This window comes from Onychostoma macrolepis, chromosome 02, assembly GCF_012432095.1.
Source record: "Onychostoma macrolepis isolate SWU-2019 chromosome 02, ASM1243209v1, whole genome shotgun sequence".
In the NCBI taxonomy this organism is placed as follows: Eukaryota; Metazoa; Chordata; class Actinopteri; order Cypriniformes; family Cyprinidae; genus Onychostoma; species Onychostoma macrolepis.
The window spans coordinates 24,018,669-24,031,228 of NC_081156.1; the positions used below are offsets into that span (position 1 = coordinate 24,018,669).

The window sequence follows — 12,560 nt, forward strand, 5'->3', positions numbered from 1 at the left end:
AATCAATTTTATATTTAAATTTACTTCACAACATAAAAAAGTGAAAGCAGCATGCAGATTCCATGTGGACTTACTAATGTCTCACCTGTATTACCTGTCTACCACACTCCACTGTGACCAATTTATGGCATTTCTTATGGACCAGCAGTTTACAGTTTATGCACTTGTATCCCTGCCTGCCCAGGCCCCAGATACGATCTGTGCAGATGGCACAATGTGCACGCTGTACACAACAGAAAACACAGGAACAGGAACAATAAACTATACTGAAGGCATGTGCATATAATTCAGACAAATTAAGTAACATACCCGGTTTCAGAAATAAAAAAAGAGCATGTTTGTACCCTGTTAAAACGTTTAGCCTGAAACGCATGTCCATTGGCATAGTAGAGTTTCCTCCAGCGCCGAGCTCCGCGACGGTATATGGACTCTGAACACAACATTAAGGCATGAATTAAACCTACTAATTACCATCATTATAACCCAATGCATGCTTTCCAGCAATATAAAGTGCAACCCCCCCCCCAAAAAAACATTATGATCTAAATGACCATAAGTGACAAAATGCACATACTGTCTTCTCCAGGACAGGGCATGCCAGGCTTCTCAGGGACACACGGAAACACTGTGGAGAGAGAGAGACAGTGAAAAAAACACTGACAAACATTTCCAGAACGACCTCTCTGTGACCTCTCCTCATCTGACAGCGGATAAGGACTTTGGGGTCAAGAAACAGAGTCTGTCCAGGCCTGCGAGGTCAGCTGGTGTGGAAAGTGGCTATTGACGGACAGTCGGTTGGGGTCTTTTTCTGAAAGCCCTTGGGGCCAGACGTCTCCTCCTCAGCATTACTAATTAACTCACACAGCAGGCAGAACAATGTATCTCTGTCAATCATGCCCTGAATCCTATCTCTCCTGTACACTATTGATCTAAGGACCTGTATAATGCTGTAGGGTGTGTTATAAATAAATAAATACATGTACCCAAGCTAGAACATCAAAACGTGGAGCTTGGACTAAGCTCATTAGCAGGGACCTGCTACACTGCATGTCACATGTCATGCTTCAAAGGACATGGCTGTAATGACTCTGACTCTGTGTCTGATGTGACAAGTTTCCAGCAACAAGCTGAATGCAAAATTGCTGTGCAATGTGACACAATCAGACCCAGTCAGAAGATATTTGATGTTTAAAGGTACAAAAATTTGAACAAGTGAGATTTCGTGGCGGGCCGGGCTACCCAGCGTAACACCACTGAAAAGGGAATGTAGATTAGTGTCTGTGACCATTAAACTGCAAAAATGTGCTATTTAAATAAGAAGTTTGTTTGTTCTGCAGGTCTGTCTGTCTTTGTGTGAATGAGCTGTTTTTGTCTACTACATACACTCAAGCATGTGTGGTGCATGTGGCCTTTTCAGCGTCTGATGTCTCTATACAAGGACACTCCACATGAACATCTCCAGAATTCACATCACAAGCATTTCACCATAAAAACTATTGTCAGATAAACACAGAAATTTAAAAGGTCTTCATTACAACCCTCCACAATAAAAGTTTAGTTCACTTTGAAGAAACGAAGGACAGAAACATATTACTAATGTACAGTAGAATTAATGTACTTCTCATATTAAAACATTATTTTTAAGGAATATCACAATTTTTCATCCATATTTTTCATACATTTTTCATCCATCAAACATCAAACCAGTCTGCAGCACTTTGCTTACTGAAAAATTAGGTATTGGTAAAATTTCATTAATTTCATTACAATTTAAAGATAAACTACATTTTTAAACAAAGTAAGTTTTATACATTCATTTGATTACGACTGTTTTTGATGATAAATTTGTATTAAATCAAAAAACAATGCAGAAGTTTCAAAACGACAACACTGAATTTCTGAAATAAAAAAATAAAAAAATTCACAGGCCACTACTGTCATTGAAATTTTAATAAATTATTAAATTGTCAAAATTGTATTAATTAAACATCCTTTTTGCTTATTAACAGAAATAGGGAAAAAACTAAAAAGTATTTCATAGGACCCTGTTTGTCGCTTTTTCATGTCACATCAGCTTAAGACATGGTTTAAGGCTCCATCTGTCATAATTCTTTCATGAATCTACAGAATGACACAGGGTACAAAATCATATGTAGCCCACCGACATCAAAAGCCAAATCCCAGCATACCGTGAATAATGAGCTCCGAGTCTTTGTTGAGTTCATAGAGACGTAAGGCCTCCTCCAGCTCCAGCTGAGAAGAAACGGTGCACGGATCCCCTACAATGACAAGCACAGTGAACACTCACTAGAAAATGCAACCAAGACATCAGCATAAGCGACATAACTGACACTGCAAAGAGAAACAGAGAGAGAGAGAGAGAAATAAAGTGAGGAAACTGAGAAAGAGACAAGAAACAAGCTCCTGCTTGTGATTCTACCGATTTTGGGAGCGCATAATGCAAAAACCTGTTTTTCACCATGAATTAGTAACAGGGTCTGTGGTGTTGTCCGAAGTTGACGTCAATCGTGTTGTCATCTAAAGAGCAGCCTGTGGCACTGACAGTCTCCGCTTGTGTAGACATCACAGCGGAGGCAATGAGTGACGGCGGGCATCGATGCCAAGGTTTGTGCAGACAGACGGGATTAACTGCTCGCCATGACGACCCTCTCAGATCAGCTATGCTAATGAGCAGCATGACTCTGGGCTCAGCGTGGAATGGTGAAGATTTTGGTATTTAAATGAACGTTCTCCCATCACCATTTCCCATCTCGCATGACTAATGCAGCAGTTAATCATAGCACACAGTCAATCTTTCCAGAGTAAAACCTGCTCCCTGCTGCGCGCTGCGTTCATATTCACTTTATTTCCCATGTAAAATCCATCCATTTTATTCCTGCCAGTGGAGTCCAGGGTAATTTTGAGACTCTAATGCAATCTACCAAAAGTGGGTTCATTTGTAATACATAAAATGCTGGTGCAAATGAAGCAGACGTTTCAGCAGAATGGCAGGGGGAAGCTTGTTGCTACGGTGACAGTTAGAGGAACAGAATGAGAGGCCACATTTAAACCTGGTATTACCATCTGTCTCAGGGGAACTGATCACAGGTGGACAGCACTTAATATAGGTTCAAACAGAGTCCAAAACATTTTGTCATCACTCAAACCACAAATGGAGATAGTCAGAAATGAAAATAAGCATACTGCATGTATAATGTAAAAGCCTGCATTTATAATAAACTTTAATTTGCGCCTCGCATAGCAATAAATAATACAATGATATGATATTGCAGTCAATACAGACATTTCATAGAAACATTAAAAACAAGCAGGGTTATAATATAATAACCCATTAAAAAAACTCACACCGTGTCAACATGACAAAAGACAGTAGAACCCATTATAAGTTATATAACAACAAGAAGAAACAAAAGTAAAAAATAAAGATAATGAGCAAAAATGGCACTCATTGGTTTAAGTCCTCTATGTAGTCATGAAATCAGAGTCTCTCTTTAACGAAATCTGATCACAGGAACGCATGTTAATACCAGGTGTAAATGGCAATTTTCTCAGCTGACTGCTTGCAATCAGATCACCAGGGACAGATGTTAATACCAGCTGTAAATATGGCCAGAGAGAGCAAAGAAACACAAATGAAAAAACGAACCTTCTTCATCAATCCATTTCATGGTGAAGAGCTGGTCATTGTCCATGGAGCACATGTCCCGCACCTCACTGCACAGCCCCTCATAGGAGATGGAGGGATCGAAATGTGTGATCATGATGTCCCTAAAACAGAAAAAGGTGACAGTCATTAAGGCAAGGCAAGTTTATTTATATAGCACATTTCATACACAATGGTAATTCAAAGTGATTTACATAAAAGGAATTAAAATAATCATAAGAAATATCACAATATAACAAAATAATACACAAATAATCACAACAATAAAATCAAGGAATTTATTTATTTTTTATTCAGATTTTTCTTAAATCCAATATTTAAAAATGTATTCAAAATGACTTAAACAGTTAAATTTAAAAAAATGACTGTACATAAAATACAGTGCGATCAGTTCGGACATAGCACAGTGCTCATTCAGTAAATGCACAGCTCAAACAGATGTGTTTTGACTCTAGATTTAAATGTGGCTAATGTTTTAGCACATCTGATTTCTTCTGGTTCCAACTGCGAGCGGCATAATAGCTAAACGCAGACTCCCCTTGTTTGGAGTGAACCCTTGGTATTTCTAATAACTGACTTGATCCAAATGATCTGAGTGGTCTCCTTGGTCTGTATTCATGGAGCATAATGGCAATGCATTTAGGTCCTAGTCCATTGAGCGATTTATAAACGAGTAAAAATACTTTAAAATCAATCCTAAATGTAACTGGAAGCTGATGTAAGGAGGACCTGACGACTGGTGTGATATGCTCTAGAATCTTGGCAGCAGCGTTCTGGATGAGCTGCAGCTGTCTAATGGTCTTCTCGGGAGGATCAGTGAGGAGACCATTACAATAGTCCACCCTGCTGGTGATAAAGGCATGAACGAGTTTCTCCAAGTCTTGACTGGAAACAAAACATCTAATTCTTGCAACGTTTTTGAGATGACAGTATGCCGAGTTAGGCCGTGTTCACACTTGGCGTCTTTTTTGAAGCTACCAGCGTCTGTTTTACATTATAATCCTATGGAGTAAACCGTGTTTCCAAAAAAGTCCTGAGCGCTTTTTAAAACGCCACCGCCGGCGTCTTTTTCTGCAGCTCAGAGCGTCTTTTCAAGTTGAAAAAAGTTTAACTTTTCTGAAAAAAACACCCTACGTCAAGCGCCTTTTTGACAGCTGACCAATGACAAGCGAGTGGCGAGTCGTTTCCATAACAACAAAAACAACAAGAAAAAAGGAGAAGATAGCCGGTAGACAGATCGTACTAGTTTCGGAGCACAAGGAACAGCATGAAACAGTGCATCATCCAACCGGAGCTCCTGGACTAAATTGTTGGTAGCACCATACAGTTTCCTTCCCCGTATAATGTCACGCTCCCACAAACGCCGTTGTGAACCGACACCCTCCCCGTTAACTTCAAAAGCCGACATTTCTGCAGCACACAGCGCTAGCTACTGTTGCAGCTGTTGTTATAGCAACAAAAGACGCCCTCGGCTGCTATTTGTAACCAAAACGCTGCCAGCTTTTTATTTTACTAAAAAAGCGCTCTTGTCGACTTTTTCTAGTCAAAAAAGACACCAAGTGTGAACACGGCCTTAGTTACTGCTTTGACATGACTACTAAAACTAAGGTCTGATTCCAGAATCACACCAAGATTATTGACTTGATTTTTAGTTGTGTGATCCCTAGAGTCAAGGTATGCATTCACCTTGAGAACTTCATCTTTGTTTCCAAATGCAATGACTTTAGTTTTCTCCTTGTTTAACTGAAGAATGATTTGGCACATCCAACTGTTAATTTCATCTATGCATTGGCAGAGGGAGTCAATGGGGCTGTAGTCATTTGGCGATAAGGCTAGGTAAACCTGGGTATCATCTGCATAGCTGTGATAGGCAATTTCCCTCAGTGGGAGCATTTACAGGCTGAATAGGAGTGGTGCAAGAATTGAGACTTGTGGGACTCTGCATGTCATGGTCCAAGTAGATTTATGCTCTCCTATACTCACATAATAACCTCTCCCTTCTAAGTATGACCTGAACCATTTTTAGGACCATCCGAGAAAGCCCGACCCAGTTTTCCAGTCCTTCTAGAATTATGTTGTGATCAACAGTGTCAAACGTAGCACTGAGATCTAGTAGTACCAGCACTGATATTTTGCCAGAATCAGAATTTAAGCGGAAACCAGATTGAAAATTGTCCAGGTATCCATTTGAGTTTAAGTAGTTGTTCAGCTGATAAGAGTTTATTCCAATAATATTCTATATTTTATTTAAGCTTATCATAAATGTGGGGAGATATTAGTGCTGGGCGGTATACCGGTTCATACCGAATACCGGTGTTTATTTTTCTTATGATATGAATTTTTAAAATACCGCAATACCGGTGTTATTTAAATAACGTTCAGAACGCGACACACTGTTTGAGAGGGGTCTCTTTCCACTATTGCATTGTGGCAAGAACGCAGCTGTATGTGTTACTAAGCGTGAAAGTTCTAAAGCTGCAGAACTAGTTGAACGTGATGACACAGAAGAACTCATCCACAATATCCACCGCCCGCTGCCATCAGCTCCCGCGTCTCACACACACGAGCGTGACTTTAGCACTATATTTAGCAACTTTCAGACCCTTTTAGCGGCTTTTTTTCCATAGATTATACAAACTGACAAACCTAGCGAATGTTTTGGATAAACCTTAGCTATGGTTCAGTTGGAAGATGTCTCCAGTGCTGCCCCGCGAGCGCGAGATCTGACTCCCAGCGCAGCGTCGCGTCTCTCTGCGTCTGTTCTGTGCAGCGAGCGGCAGAGAAGCACCGCATTCATTTGGCCGTACCGCGACTGTTTGGAATTATAAATATGAGCATAGTTCGTCTGTTAATATTATGCACTTTTTTTTTTTTAGTTTACTCAGAAGCAGGCAGTGCGCTGCATGAGACAAAAAAGTAATATAGCCAAAACCACCGCATAGCCACTCTTTAGTATAACGTTAGATGCAAATGAGAATGACTCCTGGTTAACGTGTATTAATGGGTCGTGTTTAGTCACTATTTAGTGTGGAATTTTTCTACAATATTCGCTCATCATGACAGTAAAATAGGGCAAGTCATAAGTCAATCTACTGCAGTTTTTTCTCTCTCAATCAGTAGAAAATGTGGTTAACACCCGATCATGCATGAAAAAAAAAAATACCGTCATATACCGTGAAACCGGTATAATTTTGAAAAATACCGTGATATAAATTTTTGGTCATACCGCCCAGCACTAGGAGATATTCTGTAACCTTGTATTTGGTAACTCGAAATTTATTCAAAACACTATCCGCCATTGTTAAAAGACCAAAAGACGAATACAGTACAGCAGGGAGTATCATATGGTGAGTTTCTGGGAAGCTGTGTTGTATTACTAGCAAATTCCCATAGTAGGAGGCACCCTAGCAGCTTCTTTCCCTCTGTTGACTATTGTGTTCACACTGTTTTGGTTAATTATTGACAGCAGGGGAGTCCTTCCTGTCTATGAGCCAACGCGCATGCCTTCAGGTGGCCGCTAAGACTAGCGGGAGTGCACACACCACCTTATGACAGAAAAACACAAGGCTGGTTTCATCTGATCCAGGACCATTATGAAGAAGCTACTGTATGAATGTTAAAGGGGAGCTCTGTGCTTCCTGTGATGCATATCTCTGACATTCTATAAGCTCTGCATCAGTAAACTGTGCTGTAGTTAATATTTACAGAGGGATAACCTTCCTCTTACTGTTGCCTCTTGCAAACAATATAAAATTATTCTGGCACATAACTGACATTGTACCCACTCTCTTGCATGAACAGATGCAGCCTGCGAGAGCTCAGCATCATTGAAAGGAGGTGGTGAAGCAACATTCCTCCGTAGGGCACACATGGATCAGCTAACACTCCCTTTCATAACAGCATAATGAACAAACATTCATTCCCACTGTCAAATAGGACTTATAAGAACGTGAAACACAATTTTCTGAACCTGGAGGTATAAACAAGCTCATGGACACTAAAGTCAATGTGATAAATACACAAGGAAATAAGACCATTATTTTAAAGCAAACAATGAGTGCATTAAAGGAATAGTTCATGCAAAAATACTCACCCTCATGTCATTACAAACCTGTATGACTTTCTTTTTTCTCTGGAACATAAAAGAAGATATTACAAGAAATTTCTCAGTGTTTTTTGTTTTTGTTTTGTTTTTTTTACCATGAAATGGAAGTCAATTGAAGACAATGGTCATGAAAACATTCTTCAAAATCTTCTTTTGTGTACCACAGAATAGAGCTGCATGATTAATCATATTTTACAATTAATTAAGAAAAATCGCCTGCAATATTGGCCTGCTTTCATCATTAAAACATTTTTTTATTGGACATTTCTGTTATACAGCATTGTAACAAGCCTCTAAAAGCATTCATGGGGGTTTACAGATGTCAAGAGTTTAAATCCCCCAATCCGAGCACTACTGATATAAAAACAGACAATAGTTAACAGTTTAACAGTCTCAATTACAACTAGAAGCTAAAGTTCAAAGATGAACTTTGATGTTGGCTTGGCAAAAGAGCAAGAGTACTTGTGTGTCCAGTGTTCTTGGGCTGCCCCGCTGCAAAAAACGTAAAATAGTATTTCTCTATGAACCCTTGCTATTTTCTATTCTAATAAAAAAGCCTACTAGGCTATGACAACAGCTTCAACAGAGCTGGCTAGCTGGATGCGAAATAAGTCATGCCTTTTATTGCTTTCCCTGTTTGTTATCTGCTACATTCAGTTACGTCAAATATGTTGTCAATACCATTAAAATTACGATTAAAAAAATGTAATGGTCTATCAGTATGTAGGAGATTACAGAAGTCACTTAAATTAAACATTTTCAAAGTCTGAACTGAGAGCTTGAAGGATTTGTTATCCTGTGGCTCCCTCGAGTGGACAACATTAGCATTATGGCCTTCATCTCTGAACAACATTAAGAGAAAATGGGCAATATGTTTTTGAATGATTACAAATGTGTAATGATTCATTTACTGATAATATATCCACATTAAACTGAAATGTACTGATTCTGTATTTTATTTCATGCTTTAAGAGTTTAATTCTCGACTTACATTTTTAATCAGCGATGATTGATTATTATATGAAAAGTACAACATTGTCTTCATAATATTTTGTATAGACACTTATTTTGAATTATAATGGAGAAGTTTTTATGGCAACAAGAATCGTAATTGCAAAAAATTAAACACTAATTTCATTCATATTGTTTTTCAATAGGTCAAGCACCTTTTCATAAATATTACTGTTTCCGAGTATAACAGAGCAGGTTTTAGGTTTTTAGATGTTTAGATGCAGATATGGAAAAATCCTAAAATAACATTGCATAGTTTTCATTAAATATTGATTCTTCTTAAAGCAATACATAAATAAATACATACATACATAAGTAAAAGAAGCCAAGACAAACGAATGATTTTCTGTTTTTTATGGATTAACATTGAAGACAGCAAGCAGCTGGTAAATGCGGTCCCTTTAATGTTCACATACATCCACCTCGGATTTATTTCTCAACAGTTTATATGAGACATAAACTAATGTTTTCGATTATATTCGCCAAGCTATCATGTATTTTGAAATAATCTCATCTGTGTTTGTCCAAGAGAAGTCTTTCTTATTGAGAGAAGTGAGGATGAATGCGGTCCGGAGTGCGAGTGTCCTGCGACGCGTTGCTCTGCAGTTAGATAAAAAATATCTAACAAGCACTCATTTTATTATGTTCTTCTATATGTGCTGTGTTCGATCGCTGGAATGTTTTGATTTATAACGCTGTAAAACACATGGAAATGATGTAGTTTATTGTATGTACTTCTCCTTTCAAACACGGAGGGCAGCTGCCGCGATTGTGACGTGTCACGTGCATGTCAGTAAAGCATAAAAAAACAGTTCACTTTTTTCACTCAATTTAGCTTTGTATTATGTTCTTCTACATGTATTATGTTCAGTCGCTGGTGTGCTTTAACTTAAAAGGCTGAAACACGTGCAAATAAGTTTAAGTTTAATGAGGAAGCTGGCAGTGAGCTCGCGATCGCCGCGCTCCAGGAGCGATCGACACAGACTGACTTCAGTTTCACACTAAAACAGCTAACAAACAACATAATAACTTGGAATTTTTTTTATTAATATTAGGCATTTCAATGTATTAGCATTGAGAAAAAAACTTTTAACAGTCTTTACAATGTAGAGATTGTGTTAATATATATGAAAAATAAAGTAAATCAGGAAAGTAGATGAGGTAAAACAAATGCCCTGTGGACATTCTCTTGATTTATGCAAAACATTTTGACATTCTGAAATATAAATTTTTCAACTGAGAACAACTGTGATTAATAATCAAGATAAAAAATTTTGTGAAAAATAATAACAACAGTTACTGATATTGCACAGCCCAATCACAGAAGAAAGTAAGCCATAAAGGTTTGGAATGACCTGAGGATGGATTAATAATTTAGTTTTGGTGAACTATCTTTTTAAGTCAGATGACCATGACATCTGGCAGAGACATAAAGACATAAAGTAACATTTCTTCTGTATTTGACATCCATACAAAAATTCAGAAACGAGTTGCAATATAGGTCAAATCCCCTTAAAGCTTATTACAGACATACAACACATAAGCAAGGGGAAAATAAAAACGCAGATGAGTGACAGAAAGAGTGACAGATAAGTGAAAGAACAGAGGGCAGAGAAAAAAAAAGAGGAGGTGGATAAAGGCTGTGAATTTCATATTTGCCAAGCTTCAGGGGCTTTCAAACAGAAGATAAAAGGTGCAGCGAGTAAGATGTCCTTCACTCTATTCAAGACTCTACTGCATTCAGGCAGAAACCTGCCATTAAGGCCTCCATACACCAAAGTAACAACCTCTGATCACCTCCATCGCGGCCACAATAGAGGTTTATACAGAATAAGGGCGTTGAAACTGGTTCAAAGATTGGATAAAATGACCTGCTGAAAAACAACAGAATCCAAAGGGAACACACATACAGGGACAAATGGTGGGTTTCAAAACTGTCCACACCCAGGAATTCGGTGCTACTATTTTTATAAGGCATGAGCCGTCAATCCACGCTCTCCACAGAGCTTTTCTTCAAAGCCAAAATGAAATCAGCTTCACTGAAACTGAGATTTAAAAAACAAAGTATTGTATCATGGTGGATGATAGGTTCAACATCACTGAGGCCAGTTCACACACACTAATGGCAGTGGACCTGTCAATTCCCTATAATGATATTAATAATAATATATTATTAATATATTATAAGAATTATTATTATTACTACTACTAATATTATCGTCAGCAACTGACAGAAACTGACTTAATCATCAAGACAGCTGCACACATACAATAGCGCTGATGTTGAGTGAGAATAGATCAGTCTCCCAACAGGTCTGGCATAAGATACTTGTCATACAAGTTTTTCAAGTGCATGACAAGCACAGGCGTCATCATGAAAGGAAATCTAACTGAAAATCAGCTGCGCATAAATGTGCTCCTTTATGCACATAAAAGATATATATTTTCATAGCAACCCCAAGAGTCGTTCCCTAAACAGTAAGAGAAGTAAGAAACAAATTTACAGGTCATTACGTCCCATTCTGCTAACAATTCACTGATACACTCGTTTAGAAATAAATCTGTCATAATATTAGATAAATAATATGATGATCAATATAATGTGTTCATAACGCATGAACAAACTGTTTACGTATATCATTTAATGAGTTCCATTACAAGTATCTGTAACTGTAGTATTCCTTTAATTATACTGTTATATAGAACCACATAAATGTGACAGAGAACGCAAACGTTATAATAGACAGGTAGACATATCAAGCTCCATGACAGGCACAGTTCTGAAAACATCACATCATAAGCCATAATTATCTTAACTCACAAACAATACACAAACATATAATCAGTATGTTTACGTGAACTATTATGAGAATGGAAGATAGACCAACTGTAGAGGAAGAAATGGAGAAACGGATGTTTTATTGGAGTTGGTTTCACTTGACAACTTCATCAGAGTTTTGTTTTGGGCTTAGCTAACACTGTCTGCTAGCTGGCTAATCATTTATTTGTTTATATCCCGAAACCACACAATTAAAGAGGTCAAGATAAGAGAATAAGTGTATCGAAATATCTAAAAAGACAGCGCAGAGTCTCACTGGCTACTCACCCTCTGTAGTAAGCTTTTACCCGGACCTGGTGCGGGTTTTCTCCGGGGTGGGACATGGTGCTGTCCCGCAGCGTGGGCATTATGAACTCCCCGTACTCCGGCTAGCGAGCTAACTTAGCTAATGAGGCTAGCCCGCTGTCGTCTGACGAGAAGAAAAAATAACTACTGGAATTAGAAAACTGGACTTATTCCTTGGTCCAAAATAGTGTTTTCCCCGGTGGTAGAATCGGTCTGTCTGAAATATTATTACTCAAGTTCTAACAGAAATTATTAGGACTAGTAAAACTTCTGTGTCTGACTGGAAACACTCCCTTCTCTCGCTCAGGCCTCGAGACGGAATGATCCAAACAGCGGAATGTGGAGGGGGAATGGGGGGGGGGGATTCCACCAAAAACATTACACATTATTAGTTACTGTTAGTATCAGAAAAATAATTTGTCTAGACAGTTTAGAGAATGTGAAAATATTAAACGCCCGCAATACGAATAATGTTGGATATATATGATATTTATGATCAAATGAGTTGGATTGGATGGAAGCGTCCGGTGGCATTCCGATTATACCACACGGACTCCGAAGAGGGTGGAGAAGAGTAGCCAAGGAAGTAGCTCGCATCCTTTTGCGAGGCTAGAAACGAGTAGAGATGGGTTTCA

The 12,560-nt window shown here is 38.4% G+C and overlaps 1 protein-coding gene across 1 annotated transcript in view; it reads right to left on the bottom strand.

The window, feature by feature from the left end:
• The window catches only part of prkci (protein kinase C, iota), a 30,448-nt gene extending 18,176 nt beyond the window's left edge, over nt 1-12,272 (bottom strand). Inside the window, exons 1-6 of the mRNA XM_058750249.1 lie at nt 11,908-12,272; nt 3,668-3,789; nt 2,190-2,279; nt 575-625; nt 345-430; nt 86-223 (exon numbers count right to left, since the gene is read on the bottom strand). Of these exons, the coding sequence (XP_058606232.1) occupies nt 86-223; nt 345-430; nt 575-625; nt 2,190-2,279; nt 3,668-3,789; nt 11,908-11,987 (567 nt within the window). The 5' untranslated portion in view covers nt 11,988-12,272. The remainder of the gene's footprint in view (nt 1-85; nt 224-344; nt 431-574; nt 626-2,189; nt 2,280-3,667; nt 3,790-11,907) is intronic.
• Nucleotides 12,273-12,560: the final 288 nt, after the last annotated feature.